Here is a 22451-nt window from a genome sequence, read left to right on the forward strand (position 1 = left end):
AAGCGGATCTGATTCCCTCCTAGATGATTCCGTATATATATTACTTCTCAAGGCATCCTAAACAAACAATTCACTGGGCCTGAATAACTCTGAAGAGTCAAACCAGTACTAACGCATGAGGACCCGTACGAGAAAGTGCTCCCGGATATTACTCCCTATCATACAACGCAACATCGAGCCCCACTGCCAAGTTGCTGACGCCATCGCAGACTAAAGTCTAACAGTCAACACCTTGAAATTTCCCCCGTTCCAAACTGCGGCCTTTGAATCGATCAACCTCATCCTCCGGACTCCAGCAGAGACATTGGCCATCATGACTGCCCTCACGCTCCAAACAGCCATCAATGGCGAGCCCGGGTCCACGGCGGTCATTGTGCCATCCAAGCCAAAGGCCCTCACCGTTACATACTCGTCCCTCGCCTCCCAGGTCACGCGATTCCAGAAACAGCTGGCTGGTCTGGGCGTCACCCGTGCCGTCCCCGTATCCATGGCCCTCGTCAACTCATGGGAGTTTATCGTCGCCTTCCTAGCTGCCTCGTGGCAGCGTGCCATCGCCGCCCCCCTCAACCCGGCCTACAAGCAGGACGAATTCGAGTTCTACATCGAGGATGTCGACAGTGCCATCGTCCTGGTGCCCCGCGGTGCGTGGGCCGCCGATGCGCCCAGCGTCAAGGCCGCCCGCAAGTTTAACGCTGCCGTGGCCGAGTGCTACTGGGATGAGGCCAAGGGGGAGGTTGCCCTCGATGTCAAACACTTGGGCAAGCTTGCGGGTAAGAAGGAGAATGTCCTCCAGGCCCAGCCCGACGATGTCGCTCTGATTCTGCACACGAGGTGAGTCAAAGTCTGTCCTTAGAGAATCGCATGGACCTTCAAATCTAATGTTGAAAATCAGTGGCACGACATCGCGTCCCAAGGTTGTCCCTCTCACACACCGAAACCTCACACGAACCATGGGTAAGCTGCGGGCACCGGCCTTCCTCTCTCGTGACCATGCTGACATATCCCTCCAGACAACATAAAGAAGACATACCAGCTTACGGCTGCCGATCGTACAATGCTCGTCATGCCCCTCTTCCACGTACACGGCCTTCTTTGCGGCCTCCTGGCGCCTCTATACACTGGCGGCTCCATGGTTGTCCCCGCCAAGTTCTCGGCCTCGGACTTCTGGCAGGACTTTGGCGCGCACAAGGCCAACTGGTACACGGCCGTGCCTACAATCCATCAGATCTTGCTCAAGAACCCTCCACCTGAGCCCAAGCCTTCGATCCGCTTCATCCGCTCGTGCTCCAGCCCGCTTCCTCCCACTGTCTTCCACGAGCTGGAGAAGACGTACAATGCCCCCGTGCTCGAGGCCTACGCCATGACCGAAGCCTCCCACCAGATGACATCCAACCCCCTGCCTCCTGGCCAGCGCAAGCCTGGAAGCGTGGGTATCGGGCAGGGTGTCGAGGTGCGCATTCTCAACGAAGCCGGCACCGAGCTCGCCCGCGGCACAGAGGGTGAGATATGCGTGCGCGGCGAGAACGTCACGTCAGGCTACCTCAACAATGACGCGGCCAATGCCTCCTCCTTTACACCGGAAGGCTTCTTCCGCACGGGCGACCAGGGACGCCTCGACGAGGACGGCTACGTGATCATCACGGGCCGCATCAAGGAGCTCATCAACAAGGGCGGCGAGAAGATCAGCCCGATCGAACTGGACAATGTCCTCTCGCGCCACCCGGGTGTGGCCGAGGCAGTCAGCTTCGCCATCCCCGACGACATGTACGGCCAGGACATTGGCGTGGCCGTCGTCCCCAAGGCAGGAGGGGATCGCGTCACGGCCGACGAGCTCAAGGGCTGGGTGGCCGAGAAGCTGGTCAAGTTCAAGGTGCCCAAGAAGGTCTACTTTACCGATGTCATGCCCAAGACGGCGACGGGTAAGGTTCAAAGACGTATAGTTGCCGAGACCATGTCCAAGAGCGAAACGCCCAAGGCGAAGCTGTAGGTATCTGTTCAGAATACGCTGGGACAGTACGAAGACATGGAACTTTACAGTATACAGCATGTAGTTTCCAATTAAATATATATTCGAGTGACCGTCATCTTGTAAATAAGGCTGTACTTGTGTTGTCATGGATACCAGAGGTTAAACAACGAAACGCTGGGAATTATTCCGTGCTAGAGAAGATATCTTAGTCCCCTAAATCGATTGTCACTGCGTTACAGAGATTCTGTGCTCTTGTTTGTAACTTTTTGAATCGCCATACTTTTCATTTGATTTCCCCTAGTTTATACTGATTTCTGTTTACTTTTTAGTTTTGAGCTGCTTCGTAACGACCATCTCACCGAATGGGCACCTCCTCAGTCTTGGCCTCCCCCTCGACAGGCTTGGCCTCGTCTGGCTTGGCATTGCCGGCAGCGGGCTTGTTAGCACCGGCACCGGGGTGCCTGGAGCCCTTGTCCTTGATCTTCTTCTTCTTGATGGGCTCAGGGGGGGGAGGGTAGGCCTTTTCAGTGATGTCCTGCCACTCCTTTGACGAAGTGAAGTCGGCCTGGATGGGTTCCATGATTTCGCTGAGACCCTTGGCCACGGCGGGTTTGAGGAGTTGAGGAGTGAGCTGGGAGGGATTGTGTATCAGTACTCTGACATCTTCCGTAATAGGTATACGTTATACATTACGTATAAAAAGAGGGCGGAGAAGAACATACCACATCATTCCTGTAATCTTCGTGAACCTGCTTGATATCACTGTAGACCAGAGGCTCGAGGCCGTCACGTTCACGCTCGACGACAAACTGGCGGGTTCCGGTCTTGAGCTCTGAACGGGGAAGGAGGACATATTCGACCAGGGCCAGGACGCCGTTACCCTCGACCTCCTTGGGAGCAGCGACGGCCTTGCGGACCTTTTTCAGGACAGCATCAGGAGTGTCGAGGAGGTCAATCTTGCTGTCTAATAGGTTTACACAGACACAAGTCAGTCGCCTGTTCGAAAGGAACATGGGGGAGGGGGGAGACAAACTCTCATCGCTGGAGCTCATTTTGCTTCCCTGAAGACCGGGAACCATGGCGTTGAGAAGATGGGCGCGCTGCAATTGGAAGTGTCAGTAAAGATCCTGCCAGCAAGAATAAAGAGAGAAGAGGAAGAAGAAGGGAGAGGGAAAGGGAGAGGGAGCAGAGAACCCACCAGCCTGTATCCCAGCTTGGGAAGCCATTCAGTAGCAGCGACAAACAGCTTGCGCTGATCCACACCGCCGAGCTGCGCGTCGACATTGAGGTGCTCCTCGTCGAGGACTTGAAGGGCCGGGTAGAGCAGGCCGCTGAGCGGCGCATTGTCCGACTGCTTGACGACCTCTGCGCCGGCCCTCTTGGCGTCGTGCTCGCTGACGAGGGAGCAGATCTTGTACAGGTCCATGACGTACTCGGGGTTCTTCTGGTAGGAGCTCCCCAGCACGAAGCGCAGCCTGTCGACTGATACGCCCATGGCCTTGAGCAGCGACGTGATGACGAACCGGTAGTACTCGGCCCGGCTAGCCACCAGCTCGATCGGCGCCTTCAGGTTGTCCAGGAAGCCGTGGATGTCGGCCAGCAGCACCGTGACCTCGCACCCGGCCGCCAGGAGCTGCGCGATCTTGATCGTCGGCACCATGTAGCCGCAGTGGGGGCGGCCCGTCGTCGCGGTGCCCCAGTACACCCTCGGGCTGCCACCCTCGCGCACAATCTTCTCGATGATCTCCGGGTTAAGCATCTCCGCTAGGTTCTCCCTTATGAGCGCCAGGCGCTCGTCTGCCGTGAGGGACGACATGCTTTGGCGGGGTCTCGTTTTTCTTCGTTCTTCGATTTCCGTTTTGTTTGTGTTCGTCTTTATTTGCTTCGGGTCTTTCGTCTTCGTGCACGATATTCTCGTAGTACTAACCCCTCTCTCAATGGAAATCGTCGTGTTCCTGCACAGAACCCTGAGTCACTCGGTTTCCCCCACCATCCCACCATCCCACCATCGGAGTCACTTTTTGCCCCGCCGGAATCGGAAGTTAGTGATTCCGCTCAACTACCACACATCATACTAACAGTGATATCAGTCGCTGTCTTTTTTTTCTCACTTTTTTTGTCTATTTTTGTTATTCCCAGATCTTTTTTTTCTCTTCATCTCCTGATCACTCTTGTGTTCATAATACATGTGTGGGGCATCACTTTGAGCAATAACGTCTACAGGCTCCATGGGTAAAGACATCCCACACTTTCCTACCAGGTCTCAAACAGTCACAAGACCGCACAAGGACAAATGCTGTAAGAAAGGAAAAATTGCTACCTATTCTGTATTGCTCAGCTTCTATTTTTTCAATATGTACGTTCAAATTTCTGCATATTTCAGCGAAGGACGGACCAAGAAGGAGGAAATGTATGCCAAAAAGGGTTTGACTAGCGCTCTACAATGCTCCTCATGTCAGACCTCTCTCTGTCCTTTACAGAGTGACATAGGCGACAGCCATGAGACCACCAATGGCAGCAGCAATGCTGACACCAAGACGGGAGCCAACACCATCCGGAGGGTCAGAGGGGGATGTGGAAGGCTCCTCAGTTCCGGAGCTGGAGGGGCTGTCGCTGGGGTTGGCAGCGGTGGTCGAGGTGATGGTTGTGGGAGCTCCGTCCGAGCCAGTGGTGGTGGCCGTCGTGGCAGAGGGAGTTCCCGAGGGAGTGCCGGACGTAGGCTCGGGTGTCTCAGTGGACGACTTAGAGTTGGTGATGTGGTAGGTGGTACCCTCCGGGACGGACATCCTGGGCTCGTCAGTGGACGAGGTCGTAGTAGTCGCAGAGGCCCTGTCGGCAGTAGAGGGAGCAGCTTCCTGCGAGGTCGTCTCGCTGGTCTCAGCCGAGGTGGTGGAAGTGATAGACGGAGCGGCCTTCTCGGTGGTGGAGGACTCGCCGCCACCGCCGCCGAGAGAGTTGCAGAAGGTGTCGTATGCGAGCATGGCGGTGCCTGCGTGCGTTAATATCCGTTGTTCTGCTCCGAGTAGGCTCCCCCGGGTGGTTTTCCCAGCTAGAGGGCGACTTTACCATAGTCGGCGTCGGAGCAGTTCTCCTTCATGCAAGTCTGGCTGTGGAGCTTGAGCGAGTACTTGTCGGCGCAGATGCAGGTATTGTCAGAGGCATTGCAGGTTGAGTTCTCATCAACGGCCGTGTTGACGCAGTCGACGGCACAATCGGGGAGGGCGCTGCCAATGTCGGCGGCATGGACGGCCGCAACGGCCGCCATGATGGGGAGCATGTACTTCTGGACGGGAGTCATGGTGGTAGATTGGTAGATGATGTTATTCTCTTTTTCTTTCGCCTGTCGCGTCTTCCTGGGTTCAAGAGTAAACAAATGGGCTAGATCAAGAAGAATACGAGTTGACGAGTTGAGGGGACGACGAAGGGCTTTTGTGATGGATGGGCTGTCACTGCGCAGAGCTGGACCTGCATGCACGCCGCACTCGTGTAATACTCCATTTGTCCTGTGGGTAGGAATATAGTAATATACTCGGTCAGCACCAAGGAAGGAAACAATCGGGGATCTTCTATTGCCACAAGCAGCCCGATGGATTCCCAAGGATGAAACATACAGCGTGGTGAGGTCATGAAGCCGAGAGCTTTGGAATGCCAGATGCAGCAGGTCGGTTAGGACGTTGAAACAGAGGCATTTCAAGACTCAAGGGCCCCTTAAGGCGAGGATCTTGACGGTAAGACTCTGAGGGTGGATGGGCAATTGGGCCCTTCAACGCAACGTGTCTCTTACCCAAGGCTTTGCTGGTGGCGGACTGGGTGGCAGAGATTCGGGACACGACAAGAAATAGTGTGACGATGCTGAACCCAACCACCTTGTACTACTCGTGGGTTTGTTTGTATCTAGTAGTATTATTAGTCTGTGTGGTAGTCCCGACCTTCCCAATTGAGTCATGGTAATCTGTACAGATTAGACTCCAGAGAGTCGCAAGATCCTTCGCTGGGGCCATTGCTGGGGCCAAACAGCCAGGGGACCACACGTTGAGTAAGCCTGGGAAGTTGGAAAAGCCTCGTGAATGGTCGCCATCAGGAGTCCTAAAAACTCAAGAGGGGCCTCCCAGTCAGGGGGTTTCGAAGATCAACCGTCCAATTGGCTCATCCACCCCCAGGACCCTCTGGTCCCCGTCGCGGATCGTCGGTGTCACTTGTTCACCCAAGAAAGTTCCCAGCCTCCAATAAACGCATCGAACGAACCGAGGAACCTTGGATGTGACACACAAACACACACAAGTCAGCTCTGATATTCTGGCTTGTAACATGGGTTGCCTGGTACGTGACTTACTAGCAAGTATCTCCTCGTCATAACACTTGGTATTAACAAGTACGGAGTAATATCGATACAACGTAATCTGTAATGCGTAACCTGTAATACTCGTAGAATAATAATAAATTGTGGATCTCGCATCCTTCCCACAGTCTTCGGAAATACATAACCTAGAAAAAAAGAAAGATACGAAACAAAAGCCACGACGAATATGGAGATTGGTGATTGTTCTCTTCAACTTGCAATGAGGGTAACCCTTCTGTAATATGGCAGGGCAGCCTGGTCGGCCGATCATGGGAGGTGGGGTGAGGTAAGATTCTACTCTTGTCGTATCCGCCTTCACAATACGAGTATCACTTGCTGATCCTCGTACGTTGTAATACGGAGTAGTCTGGTCATCACTGATCGGTGTCCCTGCTGCGATGAAGCCATGACGTTGAGGGCAACGACATCGCCATCCATCGCTCCCATGGTCGTAGATCAGCCTGGCGATGACTTTCCTTGCACTGACAAGCTGACGGCGATGACGATGTATCCTTATGCCAGGTTTCAGGGTAAACAGGTAGCTGCGCTGTCGGTCGGTCGCTCCCCATCTACTCGTAGTGAGTGTTCCGTTTTATTCAAAACTGACTGGACGCTATTAGGATGGAGGAACAAAGGGGTTTGCAATTTGAGGAAGAAAAAGAGCAGATGACAGGAAATTCATGCGACGGACGCACCTCCCCAAATTTTGCAAGCGCACCTTCCTCATTTCTCTTTTTCCCTCCTTGCCACATTTCCCTTATCTCTGCCTGTTCTTCTTGTTTCTTCACTCTTCCCTTCCAAGGCATTCGCTTTCCTCTTCTGTTCCATCTCCTTGTATTCTTTACGACACGTAAAAAATTCACTTTATTCACCGTATTTACTCATGCAAGTAGATGTCTTGCAAGCAACAATAATTTGTGCAGACCGGATTCCGTGATACTTCTCGTATCAACTTGTAAAGTGGAAAGAGAGCCCACAGTCCATTATTTGAATTCTCTATACAGGATACTGAGTATACTTGTCTATGGCACATTCAGGTCACACTCCAATACTACTTGTAATCTTTGCTCTTTTTACGGCATCCAACAAGGAAAAAGGTTTCCTGCGACCCATTTCGTGTCCAATTAGATAGACACTTGCCCGATGTTAGACCCAGTCCCGGCTCCAGCCCCGCACCACGGGCCGTTGTGGTCATGATACTACTATGCTCAAGAGCCAAAGGCATCGATCGAATGGGTGAGAATTCATGAAGATGAACAGAGTAGGAGAGCTATTGAAATCAATATCTCGGTACATAAACTTGAGCCAACATTCCCTCTGTCCCCTTCCCCATGTTATATCCTCCCCATGCGCCATTGGCTGTCTGGATTTACACCCCGCAAAGTCGAATCTAACTGAGATACGCACATGGCTCCTCCCCCACAACAGCCTACTACCCTTTGCCCCCATACCGTCCTCTGGATTTCGTGGGGCCGAGGGACGGCCTCAGTGGCGGACCTTCGCCCTCCCCCCCTTCCTTCTCCAGAGTAAGTGGAAACAAACTGGAGTCTGTGACTTGATTAGAGTTGGCAGTGCGAGCCTGAAGGAGCAAGGCGGGGAGGTTCCACCTAGAAACACCTTCTGATGATGCAACTTCCCCTCACAGACCATGGCCTCGTCACACGTTGGCTACACGATATTGAGCTCCAGCAATCATAGCTTCTCCTCCCTCTTTTATTGCAGGCCGAAACTTAGCATTTCTAGGGAATAGGGAAAAGATAGCTTCCCATAGGGTGATGGCATCCTGAACCTCGGAGCCGCGGGTGTGTTGCCGAACTGGAACACCCCGCGCTGGGCAGATGTTCAAAAGGGTTGAGTTCTGGCTCCTCTCGCCCTCGATTTCCTTCTTTCTTGATCATCTCTGAGACTCATTCGACTATTGCGTTCAGAGTCAGCATACACAAAGACAAATAAATCAGTGACACATCCATATCACAGCCATGGCTTCAATCCCAAAGAAGCACCAGGCTATGATATATGACAAGCCTGGCAGTGTGTCGACCAAGATGGTAGAGGTTGACACGCCTAATCCGGGTCCTGGAGAGGTTCTCATCAAGATGTAAGACTGCAATTGGCAGATTGTTGGCTTCAGGATTTCGTTCTGACAGAAGACCGCTAGCTCCCACTCGGGCGTCTGCCACTCTGACCTCAGCGTCATGCTCAATGCTGTTGGCCTCCCACTCAAACTCTGAACACACTAGTTATACTGCCCACTAACATGTGCACAGTGGCCGGTCCTCCCCCCATTGCCAACCGACGCGCAAGTCGGCGGACACGAAGGTGTTGGGATCATTGTCAAGTTCGGCCCATCGTGCGACAAGTCGCATCTCGAGCTAGGCGCACGCGTGGGCATCAAGTGGGTTGCATCTGCGTGTCTAAACTGCGACCCATGTATGGCTGGGGCCGATGCGCAGTGCAAAAATTTGCAGATATCTGGGTACTCGTGCCCGGGAACCTTCCAGGAGTACGTCCTGGCACCGCTGCACTACGTGACGCCCATCCCTGACGGTCTCGACAGCGCTATGGCGGCGCCCATGCTGTGCGGCGGCTTGACCGTGTACTCTGCACTGCGCAAGAGTCGAGCCCAACCAGGAGACTGGGTGGCCGTCAGCGGCGCGGGAGGCGGTCTGGGCCACCTGGCGCTGCAGGTCGGCAAGGCCATGGGATTTCGCATGTTAGGTCTGGATATGGCCTTCAAGGAGAAGCTCATCATCGAGTGCGGTGCCGAGAAGTTTGTTGACATCAAAGATGAAGACGTGCCGAAGACGGTGCTCTCGCACACGAATGGCCAGGGCGTGGCCTCCGTCATTGTCTGTAATGCTAGCAACGACGCCTACGCCAGCGCCATGGACCTCCTCAAGTTCAACGGCACGCTCGTCTGTGTGGGTATTCCCGATGGCACCCCCATCCCTGTTGCCAAGGCTTTCCCCGTTATCATGGTTTTCAGACAGTTCAACATTGTGGGCAGCGCTGTCGGTAATAGGCGAGAGGCCGTCGAGATCTTGGACATGGCTAGTCGTGGCCTCGTCAAGACGCACTATACCGTACGTCCAATGGAGGAGCTGGGCAAGACGTTTGAGGAGATGACGGCTGGTAAGATTCGCGGCAGGGTGGTTCTGGAGATATGAGCTGAGCGTTCCTGGAGGCATGTGATTTACCAAGTCTCGCACGCTTGTGCATTTGTAATTCAGTAGTGTTTTGGTTTTCTTCTTCAACAGAAATGTCAAATGTGAGATGTTAGTGACGGTGGCGGTGACGATGGTGATTGATACATTATTTGCTGTGCTTCAAGCGAGAACATTAGACTGGGGAAGGAGCCCCTATAAATGGTGGCTCCTTCCGTTGTAAACGAGTATTATAACTATGCCCTGATGGCCAAACCGTCGTTACCGCACTAGAACAATGTGATGATGATGGGTAGTATGGGGAAAGTTGGTCAAAAATGCTCCCCGGTATCTACTAACAGAGCCCATTGACAGAATCAGATGGAACTATCCAATCTGACATTTCCCAATCCCCAATCCATGGTAGGATATGCCAATGCCGAGGTGCCGCTAGCCAAGGAAGATCAATCCCACATCGTAGGGTAGAAAGACTCCACTGAAGCTAGACATGATGCACACTCGATGAAAGCGATTCAATTGAAACCGGTGCTAATACTCTAATCAATATGTAACTGGAATACGTCTTTGTTGATCAGATGATGATACTCTCCTCATTCGGCTTATCAAAAAGTGGTCCATGCTCACATTTTTTTTATTTAAAAAGGCGTAGGGAACACATGTGTTGTCTGTCCAAAGGGCGCGCCTCATGTCAACACCGCCCTGTGAATCATGCAGCCGGCTATGGAATTCCCTTGATAGCGTAATCAATCTCCAACCTCACTTCCTCCATCATACACAAACAACGTCATCATGGCCACCCGTCTCACATCTAAACGCTTCTTCTCAACCACGCGCACCATGTCCATGCCACGCAAATTCGACTTTCTCGTCATTCTACCTGACAAGGCTGATGCACTCCCGCGACGTCTCGAGGCTCGTCCGTAAGATTCAGCCTCTTCCCTTCTTCGCTAGACCCATGATAACTGAACACCCTCTGTAGCTCGCACATGAAAGGCATGGTCCCGCATGTCAAGGATGGAAGTTGGAAGCTAGGCGGTTCGTTACGGATTGCCCCCCCTCCCAGCCGAGAGGAAAATAGAGATAAAGCTAACGCGAGAGAGACTGAAATAGGCGCCCTGCTGAAAAGTGTTCCAAAGGACGATGACCCCTCCAGCCTCGATTTCCTGGGCAGTGCCCTGGTTGTCAACGCAGAGTCCAAGGAGGAGATCCTTGAGATGCTTCGGAACGATGTGTATGCTAAGGCTGACGTGTGGGATTTCGAAAAGGTACTACATACTCGCTATTCCCAGAACTCTTTCAACTCTACCGCAAGTATACCCTTGGCTAACGGCGACAGGTCCAAATTTACCCTTTTAAATCGGCTTGGAAGACTACGTCTACCATCTAGGTATCCCATGGAGACCATACATGACCTTTGATATTGTACCTATCACAGCGAAGAACAAGTTGACCTTATATATCAAGACATAAAACATTTTCAGCAATAAACCTGGTATCATCGAGTAGCTGCGTCTAACCCTTCCTTATGAAGCTCAAGCACCACTTATCCCTTGCATAGCCTGCAATCTCTCAAGACTTGAACTTTGTTTCGGGAGGAAAAAAACAAAGGAAAGAAGGGAATAGAACTCGTTAAAAGAAAAAAGTGAACTTCTCACTTCTCAGCCTCGGAACTCGCCACTGCTGCCAACTGTAGCTCATAGTTCAACTCAAAGCACTCTGCCAACAACTCGCTCACGCTTCCTTGGCCCTCTGGTATGTCGCCATTTACGACAAATTTCCCGTCAACCCTCATGTTATCCAGCGAGTTAAGCTGATGATGTCAGTTAGCAGGGGTTTTGTGTTTGAGAAGAGGGGAGGGAGAAGAAAGAAGAGGGAAAGTGGGAGAGAGAGAAAAGAGACAAACCTTCATGCTGTAAGGATAAAGCTCGCGCACCGACGAGACACCGCCATTATCCTTGACCTCGCGCAGGCATCGCTTCAGCGTCCGCAGTTGATTGTACACGGGCAGGAGAGCTTCCGACACGGGCTCTGATGAGATCATGAGCTGGTAAATGTACGCGTAGCTCCGGCGGATGAGGTAGAGCATGGTCCTCTGGGTCCAGAGATCAGCCGGCCGGCCCTTTTCGTCGTAAAAATTGCCACCTTGCCGGCTCTCGTCAATCTTGTCAAGCTGGCGTTGGTAGTCGTACAGGTCTGTCTCGCGGAGGGACCAGGCCTGCGTCAGCGATAGCTTCTCAAGTTCGTTGCGAATGCCGACAAGTGTGTTGTAGGCCTGTTTCCAGTTGTCCGGGGCTTGTCCCTTCCTGTTATGCTGTCAGTAACAGTACTACGTACAAGGGAAAATAGGCTAGGAAGGGCTCACCTCTCGAGAACCATGTCCGACCATTGAAGACAACGCTCGTACAGCTCTGACACCTCCTCGGAGCCAGGGGGCATCGAGCCGTCTTTGTTGCAAAACTTTCCATCTATTCGTTTCTCCCCCAGATCGAGGAGCTGCTTGCGGAGCTTCTCTACTTCGGATACGGAAAACTGGATACCAAATCGCTTGATGTTAGCACCACGCCACTTTTTCTTGACGAGACGAGGCGGGGAAAGAAAAAAATGGGTCCACTGACGTTGGCCTTTGTGTTGGCTAGCGATATCGAGCGCAGTATCGAAATCAACTTCTCATACGTATCGAGTAGGCAGTCACCAAACCTTTCGAGCCTCTTCTGGAGTGTCTCAGTGACCTGCTGACAACGCTGGACGCGCTTGGTCACCAGCTCGGGAAGGTAGGGGGAATGGTGGGCCTCGGAGCCGTCGCCCATCCTAGCCTGGCTGATGGTCTTGGAGAGACTCTGGAGCGTGGCGCTCATGCTGTCGAGGTCCTTAGCCGAGTAGAGCTCAACCTCTGTGAGGTGGTCGAGGAGGCGTCGGATGGTTGATGTGAGAGCGTACACGGCGGGAGCCTCGTTGTTTCGACCTATGGTCAGGTAGAATAGGGACAGGAGCTGGAAGCAGCTCTCCATAACTCTGTCGACTGTACACAACAAGTCAGCATGTAGATGAGACGTAGAGGGAATAGGTCGACCTGGTCGCGCCACAAACCTCTGGTCTCCTCCTTGTTGCCCGTCTCTTCCCGAATCATGTTCAGTTCCTTGACCTGCTCGATGGTCTGATCGTAGAGCGGAATGACATCCTGGCTCCGAATGTAAGTCGTTCGGTCACGCTTCATGAGGAGAAGCTGGTCCCTGATCGTAGATAGACGGTCCATGATGGCCCGCTCCCGGGGCTCTTGTGGAATCGGAACTGCAGGTGTCTCCATGGCGGCAAATCTCGAGAGGGAGACAGGGGGAGTTTGTCGTGCTCGCAAGAACTAGGAATGTCGGAAGATGGGCGTTATAAGCGGAGTCGACAACACCGGTTAAAGGAAAAATGAGTTGTTCTCTGTATGTACGTCTTTGCACTACCGCTGTGGACGTTGTTACCAATGTTCGAGGGGAAAAAAACAGTCAACCGGTTGCGGCGGTTTCAGAAGTAAGCCGCCAGGATGATGACGCAACCAGGCCAAACGAGGAAATATGCATGCACCAGCGAGAGAGTGCAGATTGTTGAGAACGAATGTTCTTGCGGCAAGGGTTTTTTCAAGGAGCAGTAACAGTCCGACGAACAACGTGGGGTAATGTAATGCGAGATTGATGTTTTGTCAGTGACGAGGGCTAGAATGGTGATAAACACGGTACCGTCGGCGGTTGGGACAGCTTATGCGGGCGGGTGATGATTTCATGGTGGGGTTACTTTCTTCTTTCTTCCCTTTAGGTGGTCTTCCCTTGGAGTTGATGGGCGGCGGGGGGGGGGAGTTACCCCTGTTGGGCCTCTACTACTATCTGTATTGATACCAATCTACTCGTATCTATACGGAGCATTCCGTAGCTTTGGTGGGATGGGGAATCAACTGGCAAGCCGCAAACCGCAGGCTGCACTACGAGCGGCGAGCAATAAATACACATTAGGCCGCAGAGGCGTTGCTGCGGCTCCCTCGTAATAGAATAATCAGAGGCAAAACGCAAAAGAAAAGGGTACGTACTACACCGTTCGGTACAGGGAACAGTGATTATGGGCTCTTATTGGCCAATAGTTTCATGGTCCAATCACGTGGCCCACATCTCACCGGAGACCGGAAAATCATCTGTTCCCACGCACTTTTAGGTCTCGAAGCCCTCCAGCCCGCGAAATACGGGGCCAGGGCAATTTTTTGTGGTCAGTCATCTTTTTTGGTGTGATAATTTGACATCCAAAACCAAATCCCACGATTCCCCACGCCTCTCTCGAACGTCTCATCAAATCCCGACAAACGAGATCACCACCCCTCAGTCACAATGGCCTCTCCCGAACTCGCTTCGTCGTACGCGGCGCTTATCCTTGCCGACGATGGCATTGAGATCACCGTGAGTTATTCTTTCTAATCTGCACATGTCTTTCCTTTTCTCTCTGCCCCGCGCCGCGCACCGTCGACAAAGGAAGGGAAAAAGTCTGGGTAGATCTCAATACAGGCACACACACACCCACGACCGCAATCCACGAAATGCACAATATTACTTTCGGGGACGGAAATTGGGCAACGATACACACACACACAGAGAGAAGCATGATCTATAGGGAGAGGGATGCTGAACGCGATTCAACTAACATTTACTCCTCTTTCACAGGCCGATAAGCTCCAGACTCTGATCAAGGCTGCCAATGTCGAGGTTGAGCCCATCTGGACTTCCATCTTCGCCAAGGTACGAACCCATAAAGAACTTTCGGTCGCCCCGAGAACCTCGAATCGGAGACGGCGTACTTGCACCTTTTTGAAGACAGCGTACTGACAAGAGATGGTGGGATAAAACAGGCTCTCGAGGGCAAGGACGTTAAGGAGCTCCTCACCAACGTCGGTGCCGGCGGTGGTGCTGCCCCTGCCGGTGCCGCCGCAGCTGGTGGTGCCGAGGCCGCCGCCGACGCTCCCGCCGCTGAGGAGAAGGAGGAGGAGAAGGAGGAGTCGGATGACGACATGGGCTTCGGTCTCTTCGACTAAGCGCCAGATATTATTTTTATCCCACAAATATAAAAATGAAGACAACTACGCCGCCGATCAAGAAAAAAAACCCGACTTCTACCTCTTGGTTCTTACTTTTTTTTTCCTTTTTTGTTTTCTTTCTACATCACCACTGCATGGCTTTCGAGGGCTTGGTGTTCACCACCGGACCAGCTTATCATACAGGGTGGAAGAGGGTTACAACCAAAACTCGTTGACGTACAATCAAAGAACGCGATGAGGGGGCCCTCGAAATGACGGAGTTCACGAGAGGGATGGTATTGGGTCATTTTAACGGACTCCTAAAAAAGCAATAAAAGATTATCCAACCTGACCCCTCCTCCTACCGCTCGTGTCTTACTTCCCTTATTGATATCCTGCCACACCCACTGTCATACACTGTCATGCACTGTCATATTTTAGAGCTTGACTATAGGTGGCGTCTTTGCGTCGGGTATATCTCCCACTTTGTGTGTGTGTGTATTAACTTTGGTCTTGATTTGACTCTCATCATCCACCCAAAACGCCTACTTAATGCTTTCATCTGAAACAACAAGTATTCTTCCAACTCCCCAACTATGTAACAATCAGAACAGAAGAAGGCGTCAGTCCTGCCTCCTTCAACGTCTTAGACATGTCCACATCTCCCTGGAAGACCTTCCTGGGAAAATTCGTAGTGAAGCTGGTGACAGGATTTCCCGTCTCGCTCTGCACCTGCTGGGCTAGCTCGAAGAGTGTCGTTTCGGCCGGCAGAGTCTTCATGATGTTGCCCGAAGGCGTCTGCAGTCGAAGTCTAGCTTCGTTGTGATCAGCCTTGGGCTTGGCGAGGGCAGGGGCGGCAGCGGGAGCCACGGTAGCAGCAGAGGACGTGTCGGCGACGCGTCCTTCGCGGGCGGCCTTGGCCTCTTCTGCTTTGCGCCGTCGCTCGGCCTTGTCAGCTTCGATCTTGGCCTTGATGCGCTTTTTGGCTTCAATGTCGTCTTGCTTCTCCTGGCGCTTGCGTGCTGCCTCCCTGATCTGTTCCTTGCGCTTGAGTTCCTCCTTGGCATCCTCGGTCTCCCTGGTAGACTTGGCGCGGATTTGCTGTCCCGGACAATTAGCAAACGGCGTTTCTCTTTTCTCCCCTGCTACTTTCTTCTTTTTTTTTTTGGAAGGGTCGGGTCGAGTTGGGTTGGGGAGTTGGGCATACCTCATTGCGCTTTGCCTCCTCCTTGTCCTTGATAGACAAGGCGGCCTTCTTGGCCCTGACGCGCTCACGCAGCTCCTCCAACCTGGCCTTCTTCTCGTCCTCGGTCAAGGGGGCAATCTCCTCTGTAGATTCGGAAAAGTCGGTGTGCTCGCTGATTGCTCGGTCAGGATACAAAATGAAGAGCTGTAGGGACGGAAACCCTAAGGCAAATCTTTGAAGGGGAACAAACCTCTTAGAAGCGTGGAATTCAGCGGCCTGGACAGACCTGAACTTCTTGCCGCACTCGTTGCAGACCATGGACTTAGCAGTGCCAGTCTCTAGCTCGGCAATCTTGGCCTTGGTAGCTTCCTCGTCATCTTCCTCGTCTGCGTCTTCATTTTGAATATCCTCGAGAGACTTGTCCTGGGTCTTTTCCAACCATTCGAGAGCTCCTTGAACTGGTAGTCATGTGTGAGCTTGGGTGAACGCTAACGGCAGTTGAATGAGGGGGTTGGGGGGTTGGGGGGGGGGGGTAAACTTGGGGGCAAACATACGTCCTCCAGACTTCTTGATGGCAATCTCGGCGCGAGACTTGTCGAAGCCCATGTCAATGAGCGATTCTAGGTCCGATGGCATCGTGGCGGTTCTGTTCAGTGAAGCTGTGTGATGTGGGATATTGTTGTTACGTTGACGTCGGTGGGCCTAGAGGTGTGGTGGAAGAGGGGCAACTGATCTGGGGGTGATCAGAGAGCTCTACGTATTTCTAGAAGCATATGCACGCACGCAATGATGCATGTGAAGGTGGGTATTTCACGAGAGATCGAAGGAGAAAGGAACAAAAGGGCCCTAGATCCTGTGAGAAATACAGAATAAGGATATATCTGTTTTGCAAGAGAACAGGGTATATGAGTATATATTGGTGAGACTGAGCATGGGAAACATTGTACGAATATTAATATGGCTTGATGTTGGTGGGATCGACTTCGGAAGACTCCAACGTATTATTATACAAGTTTAATACAGGGTACGGTATGGCACTAATACTGTATGCACTGTCTGAATTACTCAGTACTGGCAAACTGGTAGTCTAGTGCTCCGTACATGTATGCACTACAGGTACTACTACTACTCCGTACTCCGCGCAGAGCAATAAAGGGGGCCGTAGAGTAAGATGATGAAAGGATAATTATAGAGCGAGTAGTATTACTGGATCCTTGAGTCAAAAAAGGGAGTAATAGAATGCACTTTGTGTGTCAGGGGAGCATCGGCTAGAGGGAGACAATGTCAAGGAGTCCATCCTACTACTCGTACTTATATATTAATACTACTAATAATACGGAGTACAACCGAGGCTACGACTACGACGTAGCGTACCCTAGGAGTTTCACTTTCAGACTTCAGCTGAACAATCACTGTGTACAGATTAGTAGTGCCTTGTAAATTTAATAGTGCGTTGTAGTGCTCTGTAGCTCCCATCGGAGACATGCCGGCTAAATTCTCCCAAGGCCCTGTAGCCCAATCTGTTGTATATATGTATCACAGCTGTGGCTTGCTTTTTTCCTGCTGCTGCTGCTGCTGCTACTAGTAATAACGGGAAACCTGGCCCTAGCGATTACGTCGTAAACACACCCCATTGCCAACATCGCAGGACTGTCCTTACACAACTACCACCCACGCCTTCTCTCTATTGCTGTCTCTCCTCCGACCGACAACGAATAGACGACTGCTGCCGAGACACCATCGCTTCTGCGCAGAACTGCTCTCTTTGTCTCAGGGAACGCTCGCTGTTCCTTCTTCGACTCTCCCTACCTGCTGCACGTGCTTGTCGGCCCATAACATAATACTTGCTCGCGCCCCTCCCCTCTCTCCCCTTTCAACGACCCGAACCAACCAAAAATTTCACCATGTCGGTCGACATCGAGCCTTTGGAGCTGAGCTTTCGGCGTATGTTTCTGTCCTGGAGTCCTTCCCCCCCCCCCTTCTCACACGCACCCTGCTGATATCAAATGCGCATCCATCCAGGTCCCTTTACCCGCGAAGTGTCCCAGACTCTTACCGTCAAGAACCCCAGCACCACTCCCGTTGTCTTTAAGGTGCGTACACACACGCGATACGATAGCCGTCACACTCTCCCCTGGTATGCGGGAGTGCCCCCTCGACTGATCCCAGGTATCTCTAGGTGAAAACTACGGCGCCGAAGCAGTACGGAACAACCCCCTCCCCCCCCGCTCCCCGCAGCAACCCAGCGTCTGTGTACCGCATCATTGGAAATAGTATCCTGACCGCCTTCATTGCAGATACTGTGTCCGCCCTAATGCCGGCCGCATCGAGCCCGGCCAGGATTTTGACGTCTCGGGTATGGATCTCACCTCTCCCTTTTTGCGACCGACCTTGTTGTTTATCCGTTGCTAACTCTCGGAGGTGTCACCCGCCATAGTGCTCCTCCAGGCTATGAAACAGGAGCCCGCTGCCGATGCCAAGTGCCGTGACAAGTTCCTCGTCCAGTCCGCCCCTATTACCGGCGACAAGGAGTTTGAGAGCATCGCCTCTGTCGTACGTCCCTCCCTTACCCCCACCCTCTGTAAGACCCACGGTTGACACAGAGATGATTGAATAGTTTGAGTCGACGGAAAAGTCCGCCATCACCGAGCGCAAGATTCGCGTCAACTGGCTCCCCCCCCTCGGTGGCGATGATGTATCTGCCGCTGCCTCGGCCGCCGCCGTGACTCCTAGAAAGCAAACGGGCACAAATGGGCTGGTATGTGTCTGTCTATCCATGCAATATACTCGTGCATGCGTATGCTGATGCTCAAACACCTCAGGCTGCCGACACCCCCGATGCCAACCGCTCATTCAACTCGCCCTCAGCCGGATACGGCTCGCCTAACGCTTCGGAGCCCCCGCCATACTCGGACGAGGCCAAGTCGGAACCTGAGGATGTCAAGGCCGAGACGCCCAAGTCCGTCGGCACCGCTGCCTCCACGGCCCCCATCGCCGCCGCCGCCGCCGCCACCGACAGGCTCGACGCCGCTACCGCGACGAGCAGCGACGTCCGTCAGCGCTCTGGAAAAAGCAGCAGTACTGCCGCGGAGGGTGTCGTTCCCCAGGCTCCCGGCCAGCTCATCCAGGCAATGCCGCACACGGTCCAGGGCGTATCCGTTCCCGTCACGGCTTCCCTGTGCCTCCTCGCCTTTCTCATCGGATACCTGTTCTTTTAAAATACGGGTGTACCAACGAGATCAAAATGAAAAAAAAAAACACATGCAAAAAAAACTCCATCGTTTAGCGTTTTTTGGAAGGTGTAATTCCACGATTCGCATACTGTCTGACTTTTGTGTCAGAATGACTCTGCTTGATATTTTATTTGTCTTTTTATTAGTTTCTTAACCCTTATAGCTTTTCTGTTTTGTTTTTTGCTAACTGCTCGTTTTCTGCGAAAGGGGGAATGCTTCGGTACTACGTCTTCCCTTACCAAAAAGAGCGAAGGAAGAGGATCAGAGAAAGTAGATGTATAAGCAAGGGTAGGGGGGAATGGTTTGGATCATTCGGCAAGTTGTGATTTTGTCCACTTGATAGTACGGAACTCCTTTCTTATTTTCGTATGTATTTTTTTCTAATACTTTTTTTCCTTTGAAGAAAATGGTATATTTCTTTGGTTTTTTTTTTAAAAAAAAAAGAAAAAAGAAAGGGAAAGTTTGACACTGAGGCAGTCAGTGCCTTGCGATGTGTAATGGTGAAATTGAGGAACTCGACACGTCACCAAGATCAAGTGCTTGCATTAAAAAGTCTGATCTATCACAGGTGTCTTGCTTCTAGCCAATATTTCCTTTTAATAACATCAATTCGACTCCACAACGCCCCCTAAACAAGTATTATATACGACTGCAATGCTGCATTACTTCATTTTCTAGATAATGAGAGAGAGAAAAAAAGGGGGGGAGGATTTCAAGGGGGGGGAGAACATATTTAGCTCTGAATCTCACTTTCCTTCCAGCTGGACTGGACGACACCACCGACGATGCGGCCTGAACCCTCTCTCTTGACACGACACTTGATACCGACATTCTCGTCAAAGATGAATCGCCAGATGGCCATAACCCAGGAACGGTGGTAGGGCAGGTCTTCGTAGAAGTCGGAGGCCATGTCGCGAACGGCGTGGAGGCGCGTCCAGGGCACGGCGGGGAAATCGTGGTGCTCGTTGTGCAGGCCGACATTGTAGGTGAGCCAATTCAGGGGGCCGTAGTAGGAGAAGGTCTCGGGGATGGGGATGCCGTTGTCCGGGTTCTTGGCACCGGCGGGGACGGTCTCGTACACGTAATGCTCGGCGATGAAGTGGCCGGCCAGGGGGTGGAGGCTGCCGGCGAGGAACGACGAGAAGACGAGGTACAGGAGCGAGTTCCAGGACCCGAGCTTGACCAAGACCATGTCGACGGCCACCTGGACGACAATGTTGAGCAGGTGGATGTTGGTGATGGGGATGCGGTACACAGCCATGGGGCGCACGGCGTAAAAGAAGATCTGGAAGGTACAGAAGAAGGCCTTGCCGAAGATTGAGTCGAGGACCACGGCCTCGATGGCTGTGGGGAGGTCGGTGTCGACGCCGTCTACGCCTAGGCTCTTGTGGTGGGTGAGGTGGTATGGCTGTTGTTTTTTTTTCCTCTTGCGTCAGCCTTGTGCTTCTTCGGTAGGGGTTGTATATATATGCGGATGACTGCATACCCTGAATGAAGCACTGTAGGGGATCCCGATGGGAAGATTGGCAAAGATGGCCAGGTACCTGTTGGCCATGGGGCTCTTGAAAGCCAGGTTGTGCGATATCTCGTGGATGGCCAAGAACAAGTTCTGGTTGGCCGTGGCACCAATAATGTAGGCAATGGCCCAAAATTTGAGGGAGAAGAAGGGCGTGTCGCGGAGGTAGTATGCCAGACCGAGCTGGAGGGAGACGACGCCGAGGACGACATACTTAGTCAATGGTTCAGGACCGCAGAGCTTGGTGATCTGTTATTTTTGTCGAGGCGCAGCTGGTCAGTAAACTGTGGGAGGGGGAGGGGGGGAGGATGGTCAAGGAATGAGGACATGGAACCTGTTCAGATGCCTTGACAAACTTACCTCTGGGTGAGCCTTGATAATGGCATTCCGTCGTGTCCGGTGAGGTTCCTCGGTGTATGTCCAGAAGAAGTCGTTTGCTGTGGACGGCGACTTGGTCTTGTCGCCGTCGACTTTGGCGGGGCCTCCACGACGCTGCTTGGGGGTCTTGGTGATGGTGGCGGAGGATGCCATTGTGTCGGACTCTTTTCGGGGGAGAGTATAGGACTAGATAAGAGAAAATAAGAAAGAAACGAATGAGGACGAAGGGGAAAAGAAAGAAGTTTGTCACCGCAAGCGGGAACTTGTCGTTACATTATACAATGAATGGTGATGCTCTTTTTTTTGGTGGGACAGGGACACTCGCAAGATGGAGGGAAGGAAGAGTCCGAGGGCGGTGAAGAACTTTATGGTTAGAACAGAGCGACAGAGTGTGCAATTGGTTTCTTTATGTGGTCACTGTGGTCACTGTGGTGTGGTCGGTGGCCACTTATGGTGTGGTTTAAGGGTGATTGTGGCGTTGTGGCGCGGTTTCTGCCGCTGCCGGGACTGGGAAGCTTCTGCTTCTGGGCCCCTGAGTCTTTAGCGGGTTCCCTTCGAAGCTCAGGGGCATGAAACAAAATACCAAAGGGTTTATAGATTTATAGCGTTGCGGACCGTGGTCCGATCAAGTGGCTCGATCGACAATGATGAGTGAGTTGTGGGCCCACTGGGTGACCAAGAGGGATGTGCACTGGGTGTGGAGGCCCTATGGGACTGCTATTCAGCGGGTCTAGGCTCAGTCACTCAACGGTACAGAGCTCCCCAACAGCGTGGCTTCTTTAATGGTAGAGGGCATATAAACGTTTCCTCAACTGATACAAGCAAATAGAAGCGACGACGAGAACATATATCAGACAATGAGCCAGCACGTTTGAACGGCCAAGCACAAGGAAAGTCGGTTGTCAGCTAGATAAATAGAGCAAAGCCTCTCTATCCGTCTGAACAGCCATTCACATCATATTACTTCTTTTTTAAAGAGCTGCTACGGAGTATATCTCAAGGAATGAGACACTTCATCTCTCAAAGAGCCATCTTCTCAAAAGCTACCTGTAAACCACCATTCCATGGAGCATCACTGGTACACAGGAATCCCTGTGCTCGGCATATGGGGGATTCTCTTTGACTCTATATCCTGATGCCGAAGGACGGCCTGACGTGCAGAAAGTCATGCTTTTAACCAGGTGCGTCAAGAAATCCCACGTATCCCTGTGTCAAAGGCACAACAGGTTTTACAGGCCGGGTCAGGAATGTGGCGCTTGCCATGAAGGTGAAGTCCGCGCCATTACATCGCAAAGGTCTCGTCGGAAGCTCTCCATCCAGGAAAACAGAGCGGAGACGACCAGAGGGTCGCACTGAACAAGAGATGCAAGCAGCTTGGATGAAGAAACCAAAAGACGTGACTCAGTTGATGGATAGGAAGGTCTTTGTGCTGGAGATCAAGTGCCTGGAGAAGAGAAACTTACATGTATGGTGTAATTGAATTTCGCGTGTGCTGATGTATGGGCAACATGTAAACCCCGTATCTTGTATGAGGCCCCGTTGGTAGCAGAAAGAAACTTGTATAGCTTCAAGTATCTGAACACTACAGGTACGAACACCAGACATGTCGACAGTTGTAATATAAAGAT

The 22451-nt window shown here is 52.3% G+C and overlaps 10 protein-coding genes across 10 annotated transcripts; 5 read left to right on the top strand and 5 right to left on the bottom strand.

Annotated features, from left to right (window-relative positions):
* Positions 1–313: 313 nt before the first annotated feature.
* GMORB2_3437 (oxalate---CoA ligase) lies at positions 314–1987 on the top strand (the record flags this gene model as incomplete). Its single annotated transcript, XM_035465413.1, has 3 exons — positions 314–831; positions 893–954; positions 1011–1987. 3 exons carry the CDS (start codon positions 314–316, stop codon positions 1985–1987), a joined length of 1557 nt encoding a protein of 518 aa, XP_035318678.1.
* Positions 1988–2330: 343 nt separating this feature from the next.
* On the bottom strand, positions 2331–3785 carry GMORB2_3438 (tyrosyl-tRNA synthetase; the record flags this gene model as incomplete). Its single annotated transcript, XM_035465414.1, has 4 exons — positions 2331–2600; positions 2692–2933; positions 3003–3069; positions 3168–3785. Coding segments are annotated over 4 exons (1197 nt in total), but the record flags the coding sequence as incomplete, so codon positions are not given.
* Positions 3786–4443: 658 nt separating this feature from the next.
* Positions 4444–5267, bottom strand: GMORB2_3439 (uncharacterized protein; the record flags this gene model as incomplete). The annotated part of the gene is made up of 2 exons (XM_035465415.1): positions 4444–4958; positions 5036–5267. 2 exons carry the CDS (start codon positions 5265–5267, stop codon positions 4444–4446), a joined length of 747 nt encoding a protein of 248 aa, XP_035318680.1.
* A 3020-nt stretch (positions 5268–8287) lies between these two features.
* Positions 8288–9475, top strand: GMORB2_3440 (alcohol dehydrogenase, propanol-preferring; the record flags this gene model as incomplete). The annotated part of the gene is made up of 3 exons (XM_035465416.1): positions 8288–8406; positions 8467–8515; positions 8576–9475. The coding sequence occupies 3 exons, from the start codon at positions 8288–8290 to the stop codon at positions 9473–9475; spliced, it is 1068 nt and encodes a 355-aa protein (XP_035318681.1).
* A 786-nt stretch (positions 9476–10261) lies between these two features.
* GMORB2_3441 (uncharacterized protein) lies at positions 10262–10859 on the top strand (the record flags this gene model as incomplete). Its single annotated transcript, XM_035465417.1, has 3 exons — positions 10262–10392; positions 10452–10737; positions 10809–10859. The coding sequence occupies 3 exons, from the start codon at positions 10262–10264 to the stop codon at positions 10857–10859; spliced, it is 468 nt and encodes a 155-aa protein (XP_035318682.1).
* A 264-nt stretch (positions 10860–11123) lies between these two features.
* Positions 11124–12776, bottom strand: GMORB2_3442 (Protein of unknown function (DUF2408); the record flags this gene model as incomplete). The annotated part of the gene is made up of 5 exons (XM_035465418.1): positions 11124–11282; positions 11376–11775; positions 11835–12037; positions 12088–12491; positions 12560–12776. The coding sequence occupies 5 exons, from the start codon at positions 12774–12776 to the stop codon at positions 11124–11126; spliced, it is 1383 nt and encodes a 460-aa protein (XP_035318683.1).
* Positions 12777–13830: 1054 nt separating this feature from the next.
* GMORB2_3443 (large subunit ribosomal protein LP1) lies at positions 13831–14528 on the top strand (the record flags this gene model as incomplete). Its single annotated transcript, XM_035465419.1, has 3 exons — positions 13831–13899; positions 14161–14235; positions 14346–14528. The coding sequence occupies 3 exons, from the start codon at positions 13831–13833 to the stop codon at positions 14526–14528; spliced, it is 327 nt and encodes a 108-aa protein (XP_035318684.1).
* Positions 14529–15104: 576 nt separating this feature from the next.
* On the bottom strand, positions 15105–16332 carry GMORB2_3444 (UBX protein; the record flags this gene model as incomplete). The annotated part of the gene is made up of 3 exons (XM_035465420.1): positions 15105–15611; positions 15718–16154; positions 16251–16332. The coding sequence occupies 3 exons, from the start codon at positions 16330–16332 to the stop codon at positions 15105–15107; spliced, it is 1026 nt and encodes a 341-aa protein (XP_035318685.1).
* Positions 16333–17600: 1268 nt separating this feature from the next.
* On the top strand, positions 17601–18914 carry GMORB2_3445 (MSP (Major sperm protein) domain; the record flags this gene model as incomplete). The annotated part of the gene is made up of 5 exons (XM_035465421.1): positions 17601–17640; positions 17719–17789; positions 18145–18249; positions 18314–18454; positions 18519–18914. The coding sequence occupies 5 exons, from the start codon at positions 17601–17603 to the stop codon at positions 18912–18914; spliced, it is 753 nt and encodes a 250-aa protein (XP_035318686.1).
* Positions 18915–19662: 748 nt separating this feature from the next.
* On the bottom strand, positions 19663–20976 carry GMORB2_3446 (sphingolipid 4-desaturase/C4-monooxygenase; the record flags this gene model as incomplete). The annotated part of the gene is made up of 3 exons (XM_035465422.1): positions 19663–20337; positions 20416–20694; positions 20806–20976. The coding sequence occupies 3 exons, from the start codon at positions 20974–20976 to the stop codon at positions 19663–19665; spliced, it is 1125 nt and encodes a 374-aa protein (XP_035318687.1).
* Between the last annotated feature and the right edge of the window lie 1475 nt (positions 20977–22451).

Source organism: Geosmithia morbida (assembly GCF_012550715.1).
Source record: "Geosmithia morbida isolate 1262 chromosome Unknown scaffold_18, whole genome shotgun sequence".
NCBI lineage: Eukaryota > Fungi > Ascomycota > Sordariomycetes > Hypocreales > Bionectriaceae > Geosmithia > Geosmithia morbida.